Source organism: Stylophora pistillata, chromosome 8 (genome assembly GCF_964205215.1).
Source record: "Stylophora pistillata chromosome 8, jaStyPist1.2, whole genome shotgun sequence".
NCBI lineage: Eukaryota > Metazoa > Cnidaria > Anthozoa > Scleractinia > Pocilloporidae > Stylophora > Stylophora pistillata.
Window position 1 is genome coordinate 30,977,141 of NC_142526.1, and position 26,905 is coordinate 31,004,045.

A 26,905-nucleotide genomic window follows, 5' to 3' on the forward strand; every position below is an offset into this window, starting at 1 on the left:
TTAAGCCTCCTGGGCCATTAGCATAACCAAGGGTCGTGTGTCTTGTTATCCACATCCACTGCCAATTCTTCAGTTAGAAAACGTACTGTACCAAAAATTGGGTGTCCCCGCTTCGGATACCCGCCGACGGTAAAACCATGTGAGTGGTCAGCTGTTATTGTTACAAGGGTTTCGTCTACTGGAAAGAAAATATATATAAATCAGTTATGAAGTTGTATTATGTTGGTCCATCTTTTCATGAGAAAATAACTAAGCCAATCGCACCTTTACTTTAACTGACTCTTCGGGCCAGTTATTTAAACGAGGTCTTATCCAAACCGTGGTTTTACGCAAGCAGTGGGCCTTAGGGATTCTCTTTTAGAGTGTTGTTTTGGTAATTAAATAAATGTTCTTCCGCCATTAGCTTTCGGCTCTCTTGAGATCGTACACAAAAGTTCCGGATAAATTGAAGATAGCTTAGAGCGTGGTTTTGTTAAACAACGGCTAACCTTTGTTTAAATAACCAGTCCTTCATGTTTTTGTAACTGCTACTGACGCGATTATTCGGAAATCATTCCTGTATCTAAATCGTATATACTTTAAGCTCTACTAATCCCGTTGATCATGACCCTGTATTATTCGCAATATTTCCGTGACCACTTAAGAGAGGCAATACAAAAATAACCAGGGGTGTTTATCAGTTAATATCCAGAGATAGAGTGGAAAGAACTGAGATACAATACTTGAAATGAAACTCTCAAGATTACCCAAAAATATCTTCCGTGGGAACCAATCTGTGCAACACCAACCCCTAACCAGGTAACCAATACTTATAAATTTGGAAACCACATCCTCTATGAATAACCTAGAAACGTAAACTCAAGTTCTAATGACCCTTAAGTTTACGAAACATGACAGAGACCTTACCGTGATTCTTCAGAAAAAGAAGTTATCGTCAAATAATTTTTGTTCATCGAGTAACGGGCTTCGTGCACACATTCACCTATCTTTTTTCCCCTTCGATGGATCTTCTAAAAATTTCTCCAACTTAAAGGGAATAATTTGTCCACCAAAATTATGCAATAAAAACTATAGGTCACCGTACTCGTGCAAGAGCTAAAGACCATGGTATTCCTATATCTGGTCCACTGATTCAAAAACGATACCGTGTTCTCGGAATGCGCGCGCTAATTGCATAATCACGGGATTTTTATGCTTAGTACAGGATGCGCAATGCAACACTGAGGAATCACCTTTCGCGAGAACCCCTGGGTATTAAGAAAACACTTTAAAACAAAGGGGACATTACATTACTTATGAAACCTGAAGCAGAGTAATTTTTTTTCTTACAAGCCGCGTTATCAAATGGAGCTGAAAGAAAGGAATTACTAGCCAAGAATATTTCAAATTATACAAAACTTATAGTTGCTTGGAACGATACTTTTAGAGTGGGTGAGAAAAGATAAACATTACTCTCATCCACTTCTTTTTCTCCTTTCATAGGAATAAGAAATGAGAAGCGAGGGTTTTTTGTAAACATCTTACACAACTGCAACCGGAACTCGTGTCTTAGTACGTTTATTGATTATTTCCATGGCCTTAGACACAGCTTTATTCAAAGCTACGGCATTATGAAGAGCTCTGACCGCTCGGCCATTGTGATGTTCGTGATCAATACGTCCACCTGAAAAGCAAGTTCATTATTAAAAACACCATCGAATTAAGTTCAAAGGGAAGTTGCCACCACATAGTAATCATTGTTATCAAATGATCTGTCAATTTAACAGATCGACAGTGGTTCAGGGCGGTCTGTACTCTTATCGACGACGATATTCGTCATCACAGTGATAAACATTTTATGGACTCACATATGTTACTCATATGTCTTTAATTTTAACTTTAACTTTAACTTTAACTTTAAAAAAGTTTGCCTAACGCAGCTTTCCCTTTTTGGAGTCAACTTAAGACATTAAATCCTTTTAGATCGCGTAACACACGGAGGACATTGGAAAGGAGTAAACAATAAAGTTTTGTCTTGAAATTTCCTATCTTTTATCGAAAACCCCATGCACGTTTAGCTCACTTAGCCGCCAGGAATTTTGGTGTCTGATTTTCTGGTTTTCCTTAGTTTCCGAAGGTATAAAGCAAAGGTTTTACTAGCCATTACCTCGCAGTTTTCTGAACACGAACAAATACATTGATTGAACCCTCAAAACTGGGTCGAACACGGTTAATAAAAACGGACGAAATTTCGCCCACATAATAGTTGATAAAGTGATTTTATACAAATTTAGTATAATTTCAGAGCTGAGCAAAGAGTTTCCAGCAATCTGATTGGTCGAGCAGTCCCTTATATGACGCTATATAAACCGTTCCACGCGATTTATATAAAATGTTAAAATGAAATGTTAATAAATGTTACTAAAATGTTATGATTTTAGAGATTTCTCTGTTGTTCAGCTCTGAAATTATACTAAAACCAATTATTCGCCTCAGGTTCGGTGAATATCGTCGAATAATCCCCTCGACTTCGTCTGGGAGATTATTCGACAATATTCACCTCGCCTTCGGCGAATAATTGTTAAATAGTAGAAACGAAAGCTGAAATCGATTTATCCCCTTCACCACCCGCTTCTATTCTTTGATTTTATGAAGTGTTATTCAATTGAGAAGCAGTACTAAAATAGGTATACATCCCAGGTACCTTCGACAAATAGGAAGTATCCTTTTGGGTTTTTTTTTTAAGTATTTTGATGGCTTTTTCAGTCATCTCTGCTATTGATGGCTCGCCAGCGGTGTCGTTGGCTTGGTCCACTTCGTAATTCATGTTGGAATACTCGAAAAGTCCTGGAAAAAGAAAAAAACAAAGGTCAAGAAAATGAAACAAAACAACAAACAAACTGAAACCGCTCTACAAACTTGATTTTAAAAGGAACTAGTTCGCGTAATGGATCGATATTTATTTTGCACAGATCCCTATACCTTTTTTGGGAACAAAACATAGTACCTTAAATATAATTTTACGATGGATCTCTTCTCTAAAGGCGTTCTGTGTGGCTACTTCTGTTTAGTAGTCTATAACTTTCAGGGCTTATGGACGTTTCCCAGACATGACTTCTCGATGGGTAACACTAGTGTTCCTGCCCCTAAAAAGAAAAGTAGTCCGCCCATCACAAGCACCCATTTGTACAAAGTGATATCTTCCGGTTTATTTAAAGCCTGATACCTCCCGCCCCCTTTCTCAGCTTTTTTTCATCAGAGTTCCGAGCGGTAGCGATTAGATTTCCTGCTTTTGTTATGAAAAGAACTAGATAGAATGAAAAGAAAACATTTTGATTAAATACCCATCACACGATCGTCCTCTGCGCATCAATCTTCTCAAAACCGGTATTGTTCCACACATAGTGCGAGTTGGGATGTTTGTCCAGCCACTCCTGAATCAGGTCTCTGTCGTCCAGTCTCTCTCCTTTTTTGTCCGGGTATTCAGGATCTGTTTGACTTTTATGCATTAACTCTCTTCGCCCTCCACCAAATATGACGTCAATTTTATTACCGTACGGGTATTCGGCAAATTGTAAGGCTAAAAAATTGATTTGTCTTAAGTTTGACATCTTTCGTGGGCTAGACATCTTCTTCTCTACTTGCTCACGGACGATTTATTGAGCTGTCATAATAGCTTGTTACCCAGGCCGCCATTATCATTATCATTATCAGGTCACGGTTGACTTATCGAGCTGTAAATATAACTTGTTATCCAGGCTCTCATCATCATTATCATTATCACTGTTCCTGTCAGTATCACTGTCACTATCACTATCACTGTCACTGTCACTGTCACTGTCACTGTCATTGTCACTGTCACTGTCACTGTCACTGTCACTATCACTGTCACTGTCACTGTCATTGTCACTGTCACTGTCATTGTCATTGTCATTGTCACTGTCAATGTCATTGTCATTGTCATTGTCATTGTCATTGTCATTGTCACTGTTACTGTCACTGTCTCTGTCATTGTCATTGTCACTGTCACTGTCACTGTCACCGTCATTGTCACTTTCACTGTGACTGTGACTGTCATTGTCATTGTCACCGTCATTGTCATTGTCACTGTTACTGTCACTGTCTCTGTTATTGTCACTGTCACTGTCACTGTCACTGTCACTGTCATTGTCACTGTCACTGTCATTGTCATTGTCACCGTCATTGTCATTGTCACTGTTACTGTCACTGTCTCTGTCATTGTCATTGTCACTGTCACTGTCACTGTCACTGTCACCGTCATTGTCACTTTTTTCACTGTGACTGTCACAGTCATTGTCATTGTCATTGTCACTGTCACTGTCACGGTCACTATCACTATCACTGTCAGTGTCACCGTCATTGTCATTGTCATTGTCACTGTCACTGTCACTGTCACGGTCACTATCACTATCCCTGTCAGTGTCACCGTCATTGTCATTGTCACTATTACTGTCATTGTCACTGTCACTGTCTGTCTCTGTCGCTGTCATTGTCATTGTAATTGTCATTATCCTTATTCATGTAATTATCATCATTATCACTATCATCGTTATTATTATTATCATTATTATTATCAGGTCACGGCTGATTCATTGAGCTGTAAAGCTTGTTACTTATGCTCCCGTTATCATTAGTGCTACAGCACGAACACTTCTTCGCCCCCCAGTAAGTTTTAAAGCCGGCAAGAGGTCTGCTTGGGGTCTGGCACTAGAATGGGTGCCAGAACCATTGCAGTCCGTTGTTCTAATGATGAGAGCCTAGTCCCCGGCCATTTAGCCTGAGAGCCTAGTTCCAGGCACCTAAAAGTAAACCGAAGCGCGACAGTTAAATGGCGCGATAGTAACGGAGAAGTGAAAAAAGGAAGGGGTTTGGGTCGTGTTGGGTTGTCGTTATTTTTGCATTACCCGACCCGACCCGACTCGACCCAAACCTCCCTCGCCTTTTCACTCCGCCGACACTATCGCACTGTTTATAATTTCGCGCCATTTTACTAACTGAATGCCTGGACCAGGCCACAGCAAGGAGAAAAGGGAAAATACGCCCATCGTCTGAAGTAGTTCTAACGTCAGGGTGTAATAATATAGTTGGATGTGCAGATGAAGATTATATTTGTTTGTTATATATATCTGCAAGGGAACTTTTTTAAGGAAGCTTGTTGAAAAAAACTTGCCAAAGGGGAATTTTATCTTGATAATAACCCTTTTCTATTCAAAAATTTTCATATACACTGGCAAATTTCATCTCAGCATTGGTAGGCGACTCTCCGAACCTTTTTGTGGGCAAGGATTTCGTAAGTATTTTGCTTTACTCTCTTATATTGGACTGTGCTAAGTACCTGCCGGGAGGGAGCGCCAGTCTTTTTATATTTTCTGCCTTTAAAAGCACACACAACCCACAATTCCTCTATTCGCTCCGACGAAGGGCTAACGCTCGAAACGTCAGCTTTTGTAATCGTTACGGTGGCCAATTTACCATTTCAACTTTGTTGATATATCCAAATTACTTTTTATATTTACTTTGGATCACCCATCTGGTTCTTAGCTTCTTTTGGTGGGTTTGAACTTGGTTGCAACCCATCCAGGTTTTCAGCTCTGCTGAACTTGGTGGGTTTTTTGCCTTTCTAGGCAGGCTCTCTGAGCCCTTTTTCTCACTTTCTTTTTTCAACCTCTTTCGCTTGAGCGATGGTTTTGGTTTGCGCCAGAACGTGTGTGCTGCATGCCACGGCGGCAGTTACGGTCTTTTCTAGACCAGATGTTCTCAAAATGTTAGAGAAAGTAGTTGACTTTGAAAAATTGTCGGCCGTACAATTTATTCCTAGAGGCCTTATTCGTCTTACGTTTAAGGATCCGGACGATAAGGCGAGTCTTGTAGAGCGCGGTATGCTTAATATTAATGGTGAGGAGTGCAGTGTCACAAACTCCGATCGTCCGCATACCCTTGTTTACATCCATCATTACCCTGCTGAAGGGGATGATGGCATTATTTGTGACGATTTTCGGCATTGCGGGAAAGTTACTTTTTGTAAACGCCAAACGTTTATGGGGAGACCTGATCTCCTCACCGGCTCGCGCATCCTGACGATGTCACTTGAGAGACCCATCCCGGCTGGGGTTACCATTGATGGATATCCTGTTCGCATCTGGTACCGTGGCATTAAACCTTTCTGCTCGATCTGCAAAGTCATGGGTTACAAGGCCGCCGATTGTGCCTTCAACGGGAAATGCAGGAGATGTGGTGAAGCCGGTCATTGGGCTCGCATTCTCGTCGTAGTGGTAATGTCTGGGGCCCTACACTCCCAGGAGCTGGCGTCGTCCCCTCGGCTGCTGATTTCCCGCCAATCTCTGCTGGAAACGCGGCTAACCCGCCGAGAACGCTCCCATTCCGTCAATTACGGTTGAAAGTGATCCCGTTGTCCTGAATGCTGATGCTGTTGCTGATATATCTATGAGTGAAATGGTCATCACTGTTTCTGGCGAAGTTATTAACGAATCTATCAGTAAGCAATCTGAGGCCTCAGAACTTAATAGTAATTCTGGTCAAAGTACCAGCCAATCAATTAATGATAACAATAGTGCCGTAGGAAATAGTACTAATTCTGGTCAAAGCACCAAACAAGTTGTTAATGAAAGTAGTTGTAATTCTGGTCAAAGCACCAGACAAGTAGTTAACGATAGTAATAGTAACTCTGGTCAAAGCACCACACAAGTAGTTAATGGATATAGTAGTAAGTCTGGTCAAAGCACCAGTCAAGTAATTAAGAAAAATAATAGTAATTCTGGTCAAAGCACCACTCAAGTAATTAATGTTAGCAACTGTCCCGTTGTTGGCGACATCGAAGATGACATTACTGAATTTACTTCTCAGGACTCTACCCCTGTTCAGGACTCTGAGTCCCCTGTCATCTCTGAGTTCTTTCACGGAGTGTGTCCTTTGATAACTTCGGAACTGTCACCAGGTCGCTTCCTGGAGTGGAGGAGTGTCTCGCTGCAATTAAAGGCATGGCAAAAAATAAGGCCCCTGCCTTGACGGCTTCTCGGCCGAGTTCTACCTCAGGTCCTGGGGTGTTCTCGGTCGAGACCTTGTTACTGTCCTAAATCACTGTTTCCTCTCCGGGTCCCTCGCTCTCTCGCAACGTCGTGGCATTATCACCCTATCATTCAAGAAGGGAGACCACCTTGATCCCCGAAACTGGCGCCCAATCACCCTGTTAAACGTGGATTACAAGATTGCATCCCGAGCTATCGCAGGCCGACTCTTGAAAGTGATCCATACAAAGACCAAGCCTGTGGCGTACCTGGCAGGTACATCGGGGAAATGTCTCCTTAGTTCGTGATGTGGTTCACTACACTATGTCCACGGGATCCCCCGCAGCAATCTTGTCACTGGATCAAGAAAAGGCCTTTGACCGGGTAGATTGGGGATTTATGAAGGCTACCCTCTCTGCCATGGACTTTGGCCCCGCATTCATCGCGCGGGTGAGTCTTTTCTATCGTCGTGTGCAGAGTTCTGTAAACATCAACGGGTATCTCTCTCCCTTTTTCTATCTGTCGCGGGGCGTCCGACAGGGTAGCCCCTTGTCCCCCCTCCTCTATGTCCTCGCATCGGAAGTCCTGGCTGCCAGCATTCGCGCTAATCCTCGAATCTCTGACCTGTCCATCCCTGGTTTTCCACCATTATCTCCAAATCTCAGTACGCGGATGACACTTCACTCATCTTGACGTCTGACGACTCTATAAAAGCCTGCTTTGAGGTCTACACTCTTTCCGAAGCTGCCTCCGGTTCTAAACTGAATCAAGCGAAGTCCAAGGGTCTCTGGTTGGGTTAGTAGGTTGGCCGGACTGACCCCCAGTCGCCCTAGACTGGTCGCCAAAAAAGCTAAAGATCTTGGGTGTTTTTGTCGGTCCCGGGGATCTAGAGGTGGAAAACTGGCGCCCTCGCATAGAGGCTGTTAACCATGTTCTCAAATCCTGGCGTAGTCGTTCCCTATCTTTCCGCGGCAAGGCTCTAGTCATCAATGCCCTTGCCCTCGCCCGGGTGTGGTATGTGGCGTCACTCGTCCACATGCCCGCCTGGGTGCGGAAGGAACTTTGTCGTCTTGTATTCTCCTTCTTCTGGTCCGGTAAACGGGAACTCGTGGCCCGCACTGCCATAACCCAGTCCCCCCTATTCGGTGGCTTTTTTGTTGTGGATGTTTCATTTAAAGTACGGGCCCTGCTCGGCCAGTGGGTGAGAAGGGCTGTCTCCTCCCCATCCGACTGGTGCACCATGTTGTCTTTCTACTGTCATTCTCATTTTGGTGTCACTCCCCTTGTTATTTTTCCCGCCCTTTCTCCTTCGATCCCCGTGTCTTACCGCCCTTCTACGAGTCCCTTATCCTTGCTTGGCGCGGCCTTAACGGCTCTTTTTCCACGTGCCACAAACGCCTCATCTTTGGCTCTTCCTGCCCACTTGTCTGCACTCCTGCCTCTGACATGTCTACAAAGTCCTGCTATTCCTATCTCTTATCTGAGAACATGGTCCAACCACACTTTATCGAGAAATTCAACCTCGTTTATCCATCCCTGAATTGGCCCGCCACGTGGCGCTCTCTATCACTATTCGATGTCGACCGTCCTGTGATAGACCTCAACTGGAAGATTGCGCATGGCGTCCACCGCCCAGCGTCTTCTCTGTTTTGGATTGTCAGTTCCCCTCCCCTGCTTCTGTGGTGCCCCAGTGGAAACACTGGAACACCTGTTCTTCTACTGCCCCCTTGCCCAAAGTATACTCTCCTGGCACCAGTCTCTTATGTTTTGTTTCTCTTCCATGTGCCCAGTGTTACTCCTCCGTCACGGTCTCTTCGGCTTCAACTCTGATGAGCTGATTGCCACCCCCCGAATCTTTGTGTACCTTCTCAATCTGTCCAAATTCTGTATCTGGCAATCCCGGAATGACTTCCGCTTCCGTAACACCCGTCCTGGCGCTGTGACGGTCATGGCTAACATTCTGTCACGTCTCAAACATCACCTTCCCATCTTCTTCAAACGCTTCAAGTCAGACAGACGCCGTCACTTTTTTCACCGGCAGTGGGGCGCCCGTGGAACCATAGCTTCTGTTGTAAACAGCTCTCTGGTTTTTTTCTATCTGACTGCCTTACTTCTCTCCCCGTAGCTTGAGTGAGTGTGTCTGAGTCACTTGTGCTGGGCCTCCTTTACTGGTGTACTGCTCAGTGACTCCTTCATGTTCTCCGTTTTCGTCTCGTAACCCCTTGTCTGCGGTCTCCTTTATTGGTGCACTGCACAGGGGCTCTGGTATCCGTTCTGTCTCTCTTGTGCTGGGTCTCCTTAGTTGGTGTACTGCGCAGGGACTTTTTCATCCATCCTGTTATGTCTTGTAGCCCATGTCAGTGTGTCATTTTTAATGTGTGTGTGTATGAGGTGGGGTTCGATTCCCCAACGAAGTTGGTGTCTGGTGACCCTCAGTTTGTGGTGGACCCAGCTCGTATGCCTTGCATCCCCGCCTCGGGTTCGATCAGACGTGTGGTCGGCAGGCATTGCACCACCCTCACGGGAGCCTGGCCGTCCGCCTCAGACACAAAAAAAATCTTCCAAAATCTTTAAATCTCTGAGAACACAGCTCTACTACCCTCAGTAGAGGACCTTTGGTTTACAATCATTTTGCTATAAGATTAATGTTAGTTGGTAAGCCGAGTATTCGGTAATAAGTTTTGATGGTAGAGTCAATATTATACTAATTTGCTACAGGACTATTTGAATATTCTCATATGCAGTTTGAGATTGATCAAGCACGAGATGCCGCTGGTGAGCCATCAATAGCAGATATGATAGCAAAAGCCATCAAAATTCTGGAGAAATGACTCCCAAAGGATACTTCTTGTTAGTTGAAGGTACCACGTTTTATATTTTAACCTTTTTCGAGCTTGTTCTCTAAAGTGAACTAGTTTCTACGATGACTAATACTGTTAGTCTGCCAACGCTAAAGGACGTGCGTTCCTACGCCCGTGAGAGGATTTGACACGAGTCGGGAGGAGGCTTGCTGGGGGTCTGGCACGAAAACCCTTCGCAGACCTCTCGCCGGCTCACGTTGCTCAAGGCCCGTCCCCCCCTGGACGAAGCAACCCTCATGCGGCAGTATTGATAACGCGGGCCGGTTCGCTTGCTAACTTACTGTTTACTTCATGTTCATGTATGAAACTTGTAACGAAAAATTTATGGTAATCTCCCAAAGAGCTAGCCAAAAGTTTAAAACGAAGTTGGGCAAAAAAATAATGAGCAATATTTGGTTTGTAGGAGGACGTATCGATAATTAATGGAACAGTAGCCATAGATAAAGCGTGTCTAAGGCTTTAAAAATGACACATCGAGGTAATGAAATAGACTTTATGATTATGTCCATTAGATGTTTTGACATAAATCAATTAGAAAGTAAATAAAAATAAATCTGAATCTCTTAATCCGTCAGTCTGAATTTTTAAGTCCACTCTTTTCTACAGTTTCTTTCAATGCAATTTACTCTTGAGGATCCTTCCGTTTCTAATAATTTGCCAGGAACTTGATATTTCAACTTTTAGATGAAACGCTGATAACAGTAACCGCTGACCACTCCCATGTCTTTAGAATCGGTGCATATCCCAAGCTGGGAAACCCAGTATTTGGAATAGTGCGTTGGGCAGATGGGGAGGCCGCCGTGGGTCCCGATAACAAGACCTACACCTCATCCTCATCCTCATCCTCATCCTCATGAGGATGCAAACGGTAAAGGAGCTGTAAGGGGATCTAGGCAAGATTTAAGAGGAGTGAATACCACACACAAGAACTACCGCCAGCAAGCTGCAGTGCTGCTACCGTCGGAAACACATTGAACCGAGGATGTTGGTAAGTCTGACTTTATATACAGTTATTTGATTTTGTTTCTTTCGAGCCTGGTATCCTCTTCTTGAAACTAAAAAATCCTTTTACCAAGATTTCTTTGGTTCCTCAGTTTGTACGCAGACCGGCCTGGCGCCTACTTGTTTCGTGGCGTGTTTGAACAGCAGTATGTGTTCTGTTTGAGTATGTGTTCTGTTTGAGTATGTGCTCTGTTTGAGTTACAGTAAAGAGGGCATATGTTACAAGCACGAGTGTCGACATCCATTTATAAAGAAACGATATGGACTGTGGAACGCTTTCAGAACCAGGCGATCAAGACGAGCAAGTTCAAAAGGGAAGGCGTTCTCGACGTTCTCGTCAAAAAAGAAAGCAATAACAAAGGAGAAAATAATGAGACTTGTATTCTACGTGCGTCCATTTTAAAAGACGCTCTTTCGTCTTCATTTAACCAGTAATGTAAGCTCTTGCTAGGGCAATCTTTTTCCTATGAAATCTTTTTTGGGCTATTTTTTTCATTTTCTGTTGCTTGTAGCAAACCTTTCTTCTTTTAACATGACACGCTAATATCGCGCTCCCTGACTGAGCACCTGGTCTTAGCTAGTAGCTTGTAAAAAGACTACCAGAAGCGTAATTTAAAAATACTGCATCTTAGCATTAATTATCACAGTTTATTTTGATATTTCACCAAACGGTAATACTTGATTTAAACTGTCAAACAGCTTTCTATACTTGCTTTTATTATTGCGCTCACGGTTGACGCATAACCCACCTAAGCTTTACCACAGATGGGCTGATACTCGGCTTCAATTCAAACCATTTACTGTGAGTTATGATAAGAATCTTGTGGAACCTAAATTAAAAGTAAATGTTATAAATAATTTCCTCAAGCTCCGGTTACTCTTTTTTATAAGTAAGTGGGCAAGCACCAACCGCCCTTCCATGATGGCGTCTCTCGTAATGTTTTCTAGAGTAGAGAAACCTCATCTGTGGGTGTTCTGTTATGGATTATGTAACTTATTTTTTCATTCTATCGACTACCTTATTTTGAATATGTACGTTACCTTACTTTTACATCTTGTAAGTGGTTGGTCTGTTGTCTGATCGACTCTTAACGACGCAATAATTAAGGATGATGATGATAAAGGGAAACGATAAACCCTCTCGACCACACCTATAGCTGAAAATCTCTTCCCTTTGATCAAAAACAGATCTAACAAAAGAATAGACTGAAACGATAATAATATCTGTTTTAAACTTCCTTCAACATAAGAAAGAATCCGTTGGAGTTTTTTTTAGCAGTATCTTGATGGCTTTTTCAGTCATCTCTGCTCTTAAAGAAATCGCAGCCGTAAAATACCAGCCAATCACAGCGGAATATTATGCGTCGTAGGACGAAGCGAATTGGTATACCTCACAGCCTGCAGAAGCTAAGACGACGGTGGAAACGCTGCGATCCATGCCGGAAGTGACTAGCTAAGACGAGTCGCCGGACGCTACGGGTCTGTTACATAATTATAGCCACTTTTCTAACAAAACAAAAAACAATTCTCTTGTGTGGAAGCTAAACTTACCAACTATTGTGATTCCCTCCGTGCAAAACAAAAGAAAATTATAAACAGAACTCTTGTAATGGGTTTTGAACCGGAATTGATGAGGTAAAGCTTTTATCAACCATTCAATATACACACGATACAAATATGTACTTTTACATAAGTCATATTTTTCATTTTCTACCTCATATGCTATACATTTTAACTAAGGCATCGCGGTGCCACTCTGCGAACATGCATCTACTTCAGTCAAATGTAACTGTTACATGATTATAACTGGAGTTTAAACAAAACTGATCGCTTTCCTACAAAGCAATCGCAAAAAACCTCACTTTTCAATAGGAGCCCACTGCACAGATGGCTGGTGAACTAATTTTTATTGCGTAGTAGTGTTTTCTTGATGTCGTTTTTCACTTGAAGTATCTTCAGTACAACAGTGCTATCCAAGAGGCCAAAATTATCAGCGAAATAAATGAAGAGGCACAAATGGAGTACCCTCCACTTGAAGCGGTCGGTTTTCCTGTTGTGACCAGCGGTTCTCCTCCCCGTACCACGTGCTTTCTACATATTTTCTGTTTGCTGCTACTCAGACATAACGCGTGATCCATTACGTGGAACACGTACTGCTGTTCAAATACGCCATGAAACAGGTAGGCCCCGGGTCCGTCCGCGTATACCCCTGAGAACAAAATATGATGTGTAGACTTAGCTTAACCTAAAACCGAAGCTACGGTTAGTCAATTTTACTGCCCTTCACCTTAGTAGAACTCTTCAGCTGGTGAAGAGTTTATTTACATAAATTTAGGGACCAGTAATTATTCCTTAAGACGAGATATAAATAGAACTAGTCTAATAATATATGATAGAATTTAAAGTCATCAGCAAAAGGCCTTATTTAAAAATTTGCCTTTTAACCAGCTTCAAATTTAGAGCAACTTAAGACCAATCATTTGTAACTGAAACTTTTTTCTTTCCTTCAGTCTTAGTTGTACTTTTTTCTTAATTCCACTTTTGCGTCGGCCAATTACTACGGAAGAAAAGGTTGGGATATTCATTGAACTGAATACTCTATCGCGGCTGCACTGCCTTTCATAGACACTTCATGTACACAAAATAAATAAATAAACAAAGGAAAGAACAGCATATAAAAAAAAACTTAAGCCAAATCATTAATGATAGAGAGACCGTCCCTCAGTTCCTTTCGTAGATGACAACTCGCTGGCATAAGATTATTGATCAGTGGTTGCAGGTATTCGTATACTATGAGAATAACACGAAATAAAGATCTTTCTTTTCCCCCGGATTTAAGCTGTAACACTCACCAACATCTTCAACTCCGTGAGTCTCAGACCTTTTAAGAACTGTAGCCTGGGTGCGATAGTCTTTTTTAGTGGTGTCGACTCCTCTTAGGTCTGGACGAACCCCAGTTAAGCCTCCCGGGCCGTTTGCGTAACCGAGCGAGGTATAAGTCTTGTTATCGGATCCAACCGCCAAGTGTCCATCAGTTTCATTCACCAAGGTAAACATTGGGTTTCCGCGCCGGGGGTACGCGCCGATGGTGAAGACGTGAGAGTGGTCAGCGGTGACAGTTATCAAAGTTTCTTCTACAAAGAAATTTTTCACAGATTTTCAGAGAAACAGTTCATAGCTTTTTGCAAAGTCATTACACCAAGCAGCTTCGCGTTTGACAGTTCTGTACAGGACATCAATACTTATAATGCACTCATGATAATGAAAAGTAGAGTTAAAATTACTCATTATAGAGTGAAAATACAGTCTACCTTTATTTATCATTTCTTTTGCTTTCATAACTGCCTTTTCCATGGCTACGCCATCATTTATAGCTTTCACCGCCCAATTGGCGTGGTGTCCATGATCAATCCGTCCTCCTATAGAAAATAAAGATACCCTGGGAGTTTTGCAATCATTATTCCAAAATAGAATGGAGTTTGATGCCGCCTAGTGTATCTTAACAACTATCAAAGTTATTCGTCCTATGAATGCAACCTCCTTGAGCTTGATAAAATGCTAGAGATAAATACAAGACTATTTCAATGCACCTTTTTGTGACGCGCACTGTGATGGGTATTATTTAAGTTTACGTCTATTATGATGTTAGAGGTGCAGTCGCCTGTAGAAAATCGAGTCGGAGAAGAAAGACAGAAGAAAGACAGATAGACAGACAGACAGACAGATAGATAGATAGATAGATAGATAGATAGATAGATAGGTAAATAGACAGACAGATAGAAAGACAGATAAGTTAGACAGACAGATAGATAGATGGATGGATAGATAGATAGATAGGTAAATAGACAGACAGATAGAAAGACAGATAAGTTAGACAGACAGATAGATAGATAGATCGATAGGTAGGTAGGTAGACAGACAGAGAGACATAAATAGATAGATAGAAAGATAGACAGATAGATAGATCAATAGGTAGGTGGGTAAGTAGACAGACAGACAGACAGATAGACATATATAGATAGATCGATAGAGAGGCAGGTAGGTAGGTAGACAGACAGACAGACAGACAGATGGATAGATAGATAGATAGATAGATCGATAGATAGGCAGGTAGGTAGGTAGGTAAGTAGACTGACAGACAGATAGACAGATAGATAGATAGATCGATAGATCGATAGATCGATAGGTAGGTAGGTAAGTAGACTGACAGACAGACAGATAGACAGATAGATAGATAGATAGATAGATAGATAGATAGGTGGGTAGGTAGGTAGACAGACAGACAGAGAGAAGACAGATAGATAGAGAGATAGATACATTGAGAGATAGATAGGTAAATGGACAGATAGATAGCTAAATAGACAGATAGATAGACAGACGGGCAGATAGACAGACAGATAAAGAAGACAGACGGATAGATAGATAAATAGATGGATAGATAGATAGTTGGATAGATATATAGGTAAACAGACAGGCAGACAGAGACAGACAGATAAGGTAGACAGACAGATAGATAGATAGATAGGTAGGTAGGTAAGTAGACTGACAGACAGACAGATAGACAGATAGATAGATAGATAGATAGATAGATAGATAGATAAATAGATGGATAGATAGATAGATAGATAGATAGATAGATGGATAGATATATAGGTAAACAGACAGGCAGACAGAGACAGACAGATAAGGTAGACAGACAGATAGATAGATAGATAGACAGATATTGATACTTTAGGATCAAGAATAGATATTGATTATTTAGGATCAAGACCCTTTTTTGAACATTTTAGGTTTTATAATTAATCGTGGTCAATTGAAATAGAAAAGCTCTGATTTCCTTGTTTGTTGTAGGTATTTATTTTATAATAAGCTTCTTATTGTTACGTAAACTCCGTACACAAAGTATCGTATTTGTGTTACGATTTCATGGAGAGGGCCACAGATTTATCAGTTATTCTAACTATTTAGTGTCACCCTCTTAGAATAGAGTGTATTAAGGAGGGACAATGTACGTTAATTGTTAACTACCTTCGACGTAAAGAAAGAATCCTTTGGGGTTTTTCTGTAGTATCTTGATGGCTTTTTCAGTCATCTCTGCTATTGATGGTTCGCCAGCAGCATCTTCCTCTCGATTAACTTCATAATTCATGTGAGAATATTCAAAAAGTCCTGAAGTGACACAAATGGAAATATATTCGAAGTTGCTCGTCCTATCTGTCAAAATCATTCTGAGTCTCCCTTGCTAAATATCAGTTATTTTGCTTGCTGACTTCGAGCAAAACAGATTGAAAGGGTTTATTAAAGTAACAGTTTTTCACCTACCTATCACGTGATCAACCTTTTTCACGTCGATCTGGTCAAAACCTGTTTGGTTCCACACGTACTGAGAGTTAGGATGCTTGGCTACCCATTCCTGTATGAGATCTCTGCCGTCGTGCCTTCTTCCTTTCTTACTTGGGTATTCAGGGTCTGTTTGATTTCTATGCATGAGCTCTCTGCGTCCACCACCAAAGATAACTTCTATGCCGTCTCCATAGGGATATTCAATGAGCTGAAGAGCTAATAATATAAATTCTCATAAATATATCTTATCAATCTTTCTAAATAACGTCAGTTACCTCCTAAGAACCAATTCGTCTCGGAGGAATGACAGGAATCGCGCAGGCCCGTCAAACGTTTTAACTTTCGGAGAAATGGCAACAGACCGGTTCCCCGTTAGCTCAATTGGTAGAGCGCCGGACTGTTGTGCGGGAGGTCGTGAGTTCAAATCCGGCCGGACCAACACTCAGGGTCTTTAAATAACTGAGAAGAAAGTGCTGCCTTTGTAACAATACCTGCAAATGGTTAGACTTTCTAGTCTTCTCGGATAGGGACGATAAATGGAGGTCCCGTCTCCTGCAGGGTTGGGGTAGGAGACATTAATTTCCCACACACGAGATTACTGTGTGATGGGTGTCCTCCCCGGGGTGGGATGAGTGGGTAAAATAGGGGTTAGGTGTCAATTGGAACGAAAGTTCTGTTCCTTACTCCTGCCATTGCTCTGGCGAATAAATTAAACTTAAACTAAACTAAAGTAAAGTTAAACTAAACGTTTTAGCATGTAGTGTCGCTGAGTGTTTTTACGAGTTGTGCCTTGTAGTCACTGCGCCTGACCTTCGTTTGCCTTCACGCCTTTTGTACATTGTTTTCCGTTTTCAGTTGTCCATGTATGTTTGTTATTTTATTAGGTTCGCCAGTCATTTTTGGTTACTTCACACTTCATATTTTCGTGTTCATTTTTTATGCAATATCTCTATTGTTTGTATAGCTTCTTCTGCCGTAGTTTTCTTGTCGCCGTTGTCATTGTGTTTTAGTCGTCGTAGTCGCCACATAATCTTGCAAGTTTCGTTATTTTGTCCGTCATTTTGCCTGTTTTATTTGTATTTCGTTTTCCTTTCCTGTTCTGTATATTTAGCTCGTTTATGTACATTTGCCTTTAGCGAATCGCTAGTAAAAGTGCGAATCTCTTTGGTTTGTGGATTTCGACTACATGCCGTATTTTGGCGAGCCCGCTGGGCGAATCAAAATACAAACAATGAGTAAAAATACTTAGTGATACTACATTTTCTTCAAAACGTCTCATATTTTGTGCGCATTTCTTAAAAGTGAAAAAAGGGAAGGTTTTTTTTACAAATAACTAACTGTCCAATATCGCATATTATTATTGTCCAACTACACTCCGTAGAGTACAAATAACGCCCAAGACGAGTACATATATCACGCGATATTTGTACTACAGAAATATCCACGAAATTTTCCCGCACTGATTTAAGAATTTGGCGTGTTGGACAATAAATCTCTTATTATACGTTTTATTGCAAGGTGTCGCTGGGTATTTTCACTCGTTTATATTTTGACTCGCCCTACGGGCTCGTCAAAATACGGCACAACTCGTAAAAATACTCAGCGATACTACAAAACAAAACGTCCGATAAGATATATATATATATATATAACTAACTGCAGACAGTACTGTTTCGGTCTTCTGGGCCTCATCAGTGCAGTGCTGATGCTAGTATATATATATATATCTATATATGTTATATAGATATATATATAATTATACTTCAAGATTTAGGTTACTTGAACTTTTACTGCAACTCTGAGGTTCGTGCCTCTTGCGAAGAAATCGTCAGGCAACTGCCAGAAATAACGGTTACAATCCATCGAAACTTAAAAGACAGAACAATGTGTACATGCGCGCGCAACATACTGCACGCGCTATCGTAACGTTACGTTCTTTAACAGGAATTTCCTGGCATGTCTGCAACCTGATGTCAGCTCATTTCTTTTGTTTAAACTTGCCATTTGCGGTTTACAAATGATAAAATATTTTTCCCACAAACACAAATTGCATCTTTTAGCTACATTGGAATACGAACTAGCTTGTTTCACCTTGCGCCACTTAATATTAAACTTAGTGTCCTTATCTTTAAGACTCCATATATATTTGCTAAGTTCAGTAGCATGCCTGTAACGTTCGTTTCGGAATGAACACAAGTGGTTCCTGCAACGCATTTTAAAAGCGGTGTCACAGACACCAATGTACGTTTCCTTTGTGGTTTCTGTGCTGACCTCTGCCTGGTAAATTATGCTTTCCATGTTACAGCTATTTCTGGCAGTTATTTCTGGCAGTTGCCTGACGATTGCTTCGCAAGAGGCATGAAACTCATAGTTGCAGTAAAAGTTCAAGTAACCTAAATCTTGAAGTATAATTATCCATAGCTCTAGCCCTGCTATTGAGCACTTTTTAGTAGATGATGATCTCATTCCGCTATTTTGGTTAGATATATATATATATATATATATATATATATATATATATATATAACTAACTGCAGACAGTACTGTTTCGGCCTTCTGGGCCTCATCAGTGCAGTGCTAATGCTAGGATGGGGGAGAACCGCGACGGTCACCCCAAACGACCCAACCTTTGTGGTATCGTCTAAGCCATGCCAGAGTGCTCAAACTAGAGTAAACCAGCGAGCATGCGCAATTGCATATATATATATATATATATAAATATTATGAGAGGAAAAAGGACGTAACTACATAATGTGTGGTAGTCGGAAAAAACAACTACATCTACTTTTTCCGACTACCACACATTATACCCGCTCTACTATTTGTATCAAGCACTGTTTCACGGACACCAAGTTTAATCCCTCTATGTATATATATATATATATATATATAACTGCAGACAGTACTGTTTCGGCCTTCTGGGCCTCATCAGTGCAGTGCTAATGCTAGGATGGGGGAGAACCGAGACGTTCACCCCAAACGACCCAACCTTTGTGGTATCGTCTAAGCTATGCCAGAGTGCTCAAACTAGAGTAAACCAGCGAGCATGCGCAATTGCATATATATATATATATAAATATTATGAGAGGAAAAAGGACGTAACTACATTTCCCGACAAGCCTGTTTCGTGAATCGCTTCACTCTTCACGAAACAGGCTTGTCGGGAAATGTAGTTACGTCCTTTTTCCTCTCATAATATTTATTCTGCTCTGCTTCAACGTATTGAGCACTGTTCCACGCGAAAATCGACTTGCAGACTTCCTATATATATATATATATATATTTGTACTCTATTCGGGCGTTATTTGTACTCTGGTGCAGTTGGGTAATAATAAATGTTACCAGTAAATGGTATTCCACGATAGTTAGAAATCAGCCATTATTTATAACCTGCGCAGAGACATAGTTTTCGGGAGGAACGGACGGGATCAGTTGTCGAATCGTTTCGAATGGATAAAAAAAAAAAAAAACAGCTAGGACACTTTTTGTTCACGAGCTTATGACGGGCTTACCAATATCTTTGCATGAAGTTGCATCATCTTTCGCCGTTTCCTCCTTCTCCGAGTCACTCTCCCAATCGCGATCCACAGAATGCGCGAAAGCACTTGCAGGAGTTGCGTGGGTTACACGCGTGGTGGTGACAATTCCAGTTGACATCCCAGCCATCTCTGCCAGTGACAAGAGAGATATGACTCTACGATTTGCTTGCCAAGTGGCGCAGTAGCCTCTTTTGACTCTTTCATCCATTGCAAGAACGTCTAAAGAATCATAAAAAAGTAAACATGGTCAAAACATGCGAAGAAATAATTTTTAAGTTATTTTAATGGAAATTTGAGCTCATGTTCTCTTTCCTAAAAAAGAAATTATCCTTTGGAAAAGGCTGCAACAGGACGTTCCCTTTTATTTCTTATTAATCAAGTGTAAATGTAAACATATTATCTGCCATTTCCCTTAGAAATGATAGGAAAATATTACCCGCCCCAAGAATTCGTTACTGTACCCTTCAAGAAAATGAAATTCCAAGAATTCCTGGTATGCTCCTTGCTGTTCTTTCCCTGTCAGAAAAATCTGGTCTACTTCCCAGTGATGGTATTATTTCGTGCAACCCCATCTTTATCCACTTACTATCATGGGTCTTTATCCCATTCATAAACGCCGTCGCGGAAGCCGCCGAGTCTGCACCCTGTGTATCAACGCTGTAGGTCTTAGCCAGACCCGACCACGGAAACGTCTCCCAGCTCAGCACATTCTCCTCTCCTGATTTTCCCTTCATCTGTCCGTCCAATATACGCGTTGCAGTAACAGTTGTGATACCCATTCCATCCCCGACAAAGAGGATGGCGTTTTTAGCAGTGTTAGTGTCTGGTTTCAACATCAAGTTATCCTGCACCAATTTCAAACCATCTTTATACCATTGGTTGTTGTCTTGATTTGTGAGGATATCGTCTGCATTGACGACTACGATTGAATTACCAAAAGTCAAATGTATACTCAATATATAGTTCTATTAGAGCAGTTTTAGTACAATACTTAACGTGATACTTGTCAAGGTTCGCAGCTTTTAAAATGCGACTCTCACTGATGCTATTGCGCCCTCGATGCACTGTTACTCAGGCCTTCGCATGCGATGAAGATCTCACAAGAAAAAGAGACTCACAGAAAAAAATTGAAGTAATAGGCAGTTTGTTTTGCTGTAAAATTTTAAAAGTGGGAGAGTTAAGAGAGGTAAGGAGCTAGAATATGGATTCTCAAATCGACTTCTACGTCTCTTCCCTAAGGCCCGTTTTCAACCGAGATGCCTTGCGCGCCCAGATCATTTTTCATATATGAAAAATACGCTATTTTCCTCGAAGTTGAGGAATCGCTTTGATATCTTCTTCCATCTTACTAATTAGGGCTTTCAAAGTTCCATCTTGAATCATGTGCGAACAACAAACTATCGTAGTATCCATATCAGTAAATAGTTTTTAATTCTTACATGTATGACGGTGAAAAACGTCATTTGAAAAGTTGATGATGCCGAAGAAGCGGTCTAGAGGAAGGCCGGGTCTGCCCGGCTCGGCAAAGGTTATTCGACTTCGAGAGTATGTGTATGATTTATGGAGGGCAAGGAAAACAACAATGGGTTTCGGTAACACTACAGACAGTGCTTTTGTAGAAATGTTATTGCATTGTTCCTACGATGGAACTAGAGACTCTAGGGAGATTTTTTTCGAGGTGAGAATAATTATTTGACTGATTTTTACTTGACATCCTAAGATATGTATGTAAGCGATCTCATTTGTACAAGTTATTATTCTATAATTGAAATGCGTAAAGTAAATCAGTTTTGGCCAATATTGGTTATTTGTTTATATCTTATTTAGTGTTGAAGCCGAACAATTTCCTTCAACATCAAGTAAGCTTTGTACAAGTTTTATACACAGACTCGATTTATGATTTTTCAGTCTCAAATATTTAACTGCAAATTTGTTTACTGTGTTCTTCACCAAATCTTTGTTTTTCTTTTTAATAGTGTTTGTGAATGACTATCAGAGTTCGCCATTTAACAATAGCGCGATTCCAAAACAAAAAAAAACTACTGCAAAGGATCTCGGATGCAAATGGCTATGCTTGACCCCGCATTGACCCACATATCAGTGGTTAGGCAAAATATGATCGAGCAATATTTTAAACCTTGACGTTCCAGCGACGACATGCCGCCTTAATGAATACACGATAAAAATTGGAAATGACGCAAACATAGCCAAATGTCTGGAAACTAAAGAATAGGCTGGACACGACAGAACGAACGGTTAGCTGAGATGGTTTCTGTCTGAGCTTGTTTTCATTCACTGGACGCGCATTAGAAAAAAGACTCTTACATTTCTAAGAGAGGTCAACTTAATCAAGAGGATTGGTCTACTTCAGTTTTGACTGTGTTTTTCTCGAAGGTGTTTAGCTATTATAAAGACGAGCATATACAGCAAGAACTCTCAGGTTTGTGTGCGGTTGTTTTTTGAAACGCTGAACTAATACCAACATGGGCGAGTTGTATACGCTGTACGCGTAAATGATTACAGTTGTCGTTAACAAATTCCACAAGATTCGCCTTGTTTAAAATAACTGTTTAAAGCTGAGAGCCTTCGAGCTGTTCTTCCCCTTTTGGAGTCTTCAAACGTCGAGCTTTACCCACAACTTACAGTTTTTCTCGAGACTACATTTACTCTATCCTACGTGGTTACTCTTAGTATTTGTCCACGATAAACAAAAACTGCATTCCTTTGTAAAATTAATGGTTATCTTTTTTTCAATGAGAATCGATCCCACCTTTAAGTTTCATCTGTAACATATTAGGCCGCTTTATGCTAATCTTGTTCACCACAGCGTGACATTCGCTTTAGACTTAATAAGCTCAGGCCTGTCTTTAACATAGCTTTATATCACGCAATAGCTTTATTCATTAAATTAGGCGCAACGATTTCAAAACAGCTTGCAGATGTTTGATTGAAAAAAAATGGTCGCTGATCTATGATCCAGGATTCAGAGGGCGGGGGAGGGGGGGGGGGGGGAGAGGGAGGCGGAACGTATGATAAAAACCCAGGCTTTTTCCCTACCTTCTTGAAAACCGATGGCTTATCCGTTAGCCTGTGATCATACATCCTGGGAAATTCATATATTTCAGAAGCACAGCAAAATCGAACTTCCGTCACATCTTTAGGTAATCATACGCTATCAAACCACCCAGCGCTGAAGCAGACAACACCTCTTTGTTTCTTTGTTACTACGCTTGATTGGGAAAACTGTTGAAAAGTTTGTTTATTCTCAGCCGTAAGAGGGATTACAAATTGTTCTACCGTCAAACAAGATCTGATACCCTTACGTGACGGAAAGCAAAGGCGTATATATCAGCATGTCTGTAGTAACTTTGTGTTCAGGCCAATTTTTCAAAATATACCTCAGCATTTAAAAAAACATCAAATGTTAAAAACTCCTGCAGTTTTGTGCAGCTAATTTATGGGTAAGCACGTGTTTACGATGTGATAGAAAGTCAGGTCATATGTGGCGTGATGTGAAAAACGAATTAATTTCGTTCTCAGTTCGGAGTTGGTTTTAATTTTTTTCCTCTCTCTTGCCTTTTGCGAGGATTGTCTAATGCTATGTATTACTTATTCACTATGTGTTGCAGCTCTGTCAAAACCAAGTAGTCTTGAAAGTAAACGGAGAAAGGCTTGTGAATAGTTTTACTCAAACAATTCGAAGCTTTCAACTGTTTTCGAGTGGACGAGAGATGCCCCCTTATTTCGCAACGGTACGCATTCTTCTGTACACAAAATTCTTGACATATTCTATGCTACCTCTTGGCATTAATGGGTGAATTTCCGATACCAAATGTCGCAAGGAATTGTTCTTTGCGGAATAGCTCGTAATAAATCGTCGTAAATCATCGACAGAACTTAGGCATCCTTGTGTGGTCGTTAAAAGATTGGACCTGCCGCATAGTAACGCAATACTAGAGTCGATTAAGTAAAAAGCTGGCGTAGAAAATGCGTAGTTTGATTTTAAAATCAAAGCTCGGAGTAAAATCGGTATTTATTCGTTATTTCTTAATGTGTTGTTTGAAAATAAGCAGTTAATTAATGTACTAATGCCAAAAGAGCAATGAGTTATGTGGATAGAAGGTACTCGTTCTCGCTGCGGAGGGAAGGCCATCTATATTAACCATAGAGGAAAGCTAAATTAACTTAACCGCACGGAAATTACTGATAAACAAGGATGCTCCCTCTATTTGAAATTTCATCAATAATCTCAGGCCTGTCTTTAACATAGCTTTATATCACGCAATAGCTTTATTCATTAAATTAGGCGCAACGATTTCAAAACAGCTTGCAGATGTTTGATTGAAAAAAAATGGTCGCTGGTGTATGATCCAGGATTCAGAGGGCGGGGGGGGGGGGCAGAGGGAGGGGGAACGTATGATAAAAACCCAAGCATTTTCCCTACCTTCTCGAAAACCGATGGCTTATCCGTTAGCCTGTGATCATACATCCTGGGAAATTCATATATTTCAGAAGCACAGCAAAATCGAACTTCCGTCACATCTTTAGGTAATCATACGCTGTCAAACCACCCAGCGCTGACGCAGACAACACCTCTTTGTTTCTTTGTTACTACGCTTGATTGGGAAAACTGTCGAAAAGTTTGTTTATTCTCATCCGTAAGAGGGATTACAAATTGTTCTACCGTCAAACAAGATCTGATACCCTTACGTGACGGAAAGCAAAGGCGTATGTATCAGCTTGTCTGTAGTAACTTTGTGTTCATGCCAATTTTTCAAAATATACCTCAGCATTTAAAAAAACATCAAATGGTAAAAACCCCTGCAGTTTTGTGCAACTAATTGAAGCTAATTTATGGGTAAGCACGTGCTTACGATGTGATAGAAAGTCAGGTCATATGTGGCGTGATGTGAAAAATGAATTAATTTCGTTCTCAGTTCGGAGTTGGTTTTAATTTTTTTCCTCTCTCTTGCCTTTTGCGAGGATTGTCTAATGTTATGTATTCCTTATTGACTATGTGTTGCAGCTCTGTCAAAACCAAGTAGTCTTGAAAGTAAACGGAGAAAGGCTTGTGAATAGTTTTACTCAAACAATTCGAAGCTTTCAACTGTTTTCGAGAGGACGAGAGATGCCCCCTTATTTCGCAACGGTACGCATTCTTCTGTACACAAAATTCTTGACATATTCTATGCTACCTCTTGGCATTAATGGGTGAATTTCCGATACCAAATGTCGTAAGGAATTGTTCTTTGCGGAATAGCTCGTAATAAATCGTCGTAAATCATCGACAGAACTTAGGCATCCTTGTGTGGTCGTTAAAAGATTGGACCTGCCGCATAGTAACGCAATACTAGAGTCGATTATGTAAAGGGCTGGTGTAGAAAATGCGTAGTTTGATTTTAAAATCAAAGCTCGGAGTAAAATCGGTATTTATTCGTTATTTCTTGATGTGTTGTTCGAAAATAAGCAGTTAATCAATGTACTAATGCCAAAAGAGCAATGAGTTATGTGGATAGAAGGTACCCGTTCTCGCTGCGGAGGGAAGGCCATCTATATTAACCATGGAGGAAAGCTAAATTAACTTAACCGCACGGAAATTACTGATAAACAAGGATGCTCCCTCTATTTGAAATTTCATCAACTGCTATGCCTCCATCTTGTACACTTAAAGCAAGAGGTTGGAGTTTCATTTCCTTACAAGCTCAAAAATAAGCTGGACACATACGTTGCTAAACATCTACTGTACTACAATAGTTGTTAGTTCTTTGTTATGTAGATATATTTCATTTAGACAGTCATATAAAAACTGAGATTCGGTTAGATACATTTTAAAGTACCTCACCTCCAACAATACATATTGCCAGTATCACTCCACCAAACTTCATCGCGCAGATGGGTGTGTGTTAGCTGTACAATGAAACAGGAGAGAATTAAAGAATATCAGAGAGGTGTGTTGGGTTTTAACTTCGCTTTGTCTTTGTACTTTGTACTATGCCGTGTCATGTCATGCTTTGGTCCAATCGGCGCTATCTATGTCTTGACACGAAATGTCAAACTAATCATATTTGTTTTGAAATAATTAAGCGCTTTCCAGAAACGCAACACAAAAAAAGGTCATTTGTTAATTATACTTACTTTGTGGAATGCAGCCAATCTTGTTTCCGCGTTGTACATCGATGGCGAGTTCTATGCACCAATATTTTGTCGAGACATCGCCGAGTGTGTCTTCTAGTGAGTTTTACGGTGTTTTACGGTGTTTTGCGAAATCACAGTGCTCCATTAATAATTTTACTCCTTTTCAGACATGATTGACCCGTTTACAAACCAAATGCCTAAAATAACGAGAGTGGTCCGTTTTGGACACTTCTGCTTTCACTTTTTTCAATTGTGGTCACCAACCTTCTATTAAAACAGTAGGGCAGGTTACTTACACGAGTTATAACCCAAACAGCGACTTTACGCAAGCAGCGGGCCTCAGTGATTCTCTATAAGAAGGTTAATTGAATTAAATAAATGTCCTTCTACTAGATTAGCTTTCGGCCATCTTGATACTGTTCACAAAAACAAATGTTCAGTTAAAAGGGCCCATTTAAGCCTCCTGGGTCATTAGCATATAACCAAGGGTCGTGTGTCTTGTTATCCACATCCACTGCCAATTCTTCCGTTAGAAAACGTACTGTACCAAAAATTGGGTTTCTCCCCTTCGGATACCCGCCGACGGTAAAAACATGTGAGTGGTCAGCTGTTATTGTTACAAGGGTTTCGTCTAGTGGAAAGAAAATATATAAATCAGTTATGAAATTGTATTATGTTGGTCCATTTTTTCATGAGAAAATAACTAAGCCAATCGCACCGTTACTTTAACTGACTCTTCGGGCCAGTTATTTAAACGAGGTCTTATCCAAACCGTGGTTTTGCGCAAGCAGTGGGCCTTAGCGATTCTCTTTTAGAGTGTTGTTTTGGTAATTAAATAAATGTTCTTCCGCCATTAGCTTTCGGCTCTCTTGAGATCGTACACAAAAGTTCCGGCTAAATTGAAGATAACTTAGAGCGTGGTTTTGTTAAACAATGGCTAACCTTTGTTTAAATAACCAGTCCTTCATGTTTTTGTAACTGCTACTGACGCGATTATTTG

The 26,905-nt window shown here is 40.9% G+C and overlaps 1 protein-coding gene across 2 annotated transcripts; it reads right to left on the reverse strand.

Moving 5' to 3' along the window:
* Window positions 1-11,516: 11,516 nt before the first annotated feature.
* LOC111322498 (alkaline phosphatase-like) lies at window positions 11,517-25,855 on the reverse strand. 2 transcript variants are annotated; one of them, XM_088730574.1, is made up of 8 exons: window positions 25,613-25,855; window positions 20,357-20,689; window positions 19,744-19,989; window positions 16,211-16,447; window positions 15,917-16,057; window positions 14,200-14,307; window positions 13,741-14,022; window positions 11,517-13,097 (listed from the first exon to the last, which is right to left on the reverse strand). In XM_088730574.1, exons 1-8 carry the CDS (start codon window positions 25,653-25,655, stop codon window positions 12,844-12,846), a joined length of 1,644 nt encoding a protein of 547 aa, XP_088586700.1. In that variant the 5' UTR covers window positions 25,656-25,855; the 3' UTR covers window positions 11,517-12,843. The 2 variants fall into 2 exon arrangements, with proteins under 2 accessions (XP_088586700.1, XP_088586701.1); XM_088730575.1 differs by lacking the exon at window positions 25,613-25,855 and adding an exon at window positions 22,828-22,968.
* Between the last annotated feature and the right edge of the window lie 1,050 nt (window positions 25,856-26,905).

What these genes read in the sequence shown, in the direction of transcription:
- LOC111322498 (XM_088730574.1), bottom strand. Translation starts at nt 25,655, where the DNA reads ATGAAGTTTGGTGGAGTGATACTGGCAATATGTATTGTTGGAG. An exon ending in TGGGATAAAGACCCATGATA is followed by an intron (nt 19,990 to 20,356) that starts GTAAGTGGATAA and finishes ATGATTCTTTAG; the next exon opens with ACGTTCTTGCAATGGATGAA. An exon ending in TCACGGAGTTGAAGATGTTG is followed by an intron (nt 13,098 to 13,740) that starts GTGAGTGTTACA and finishes TTTTGTTCTCAG; the next exon opens with GGGTATACGCGGACGGACCC.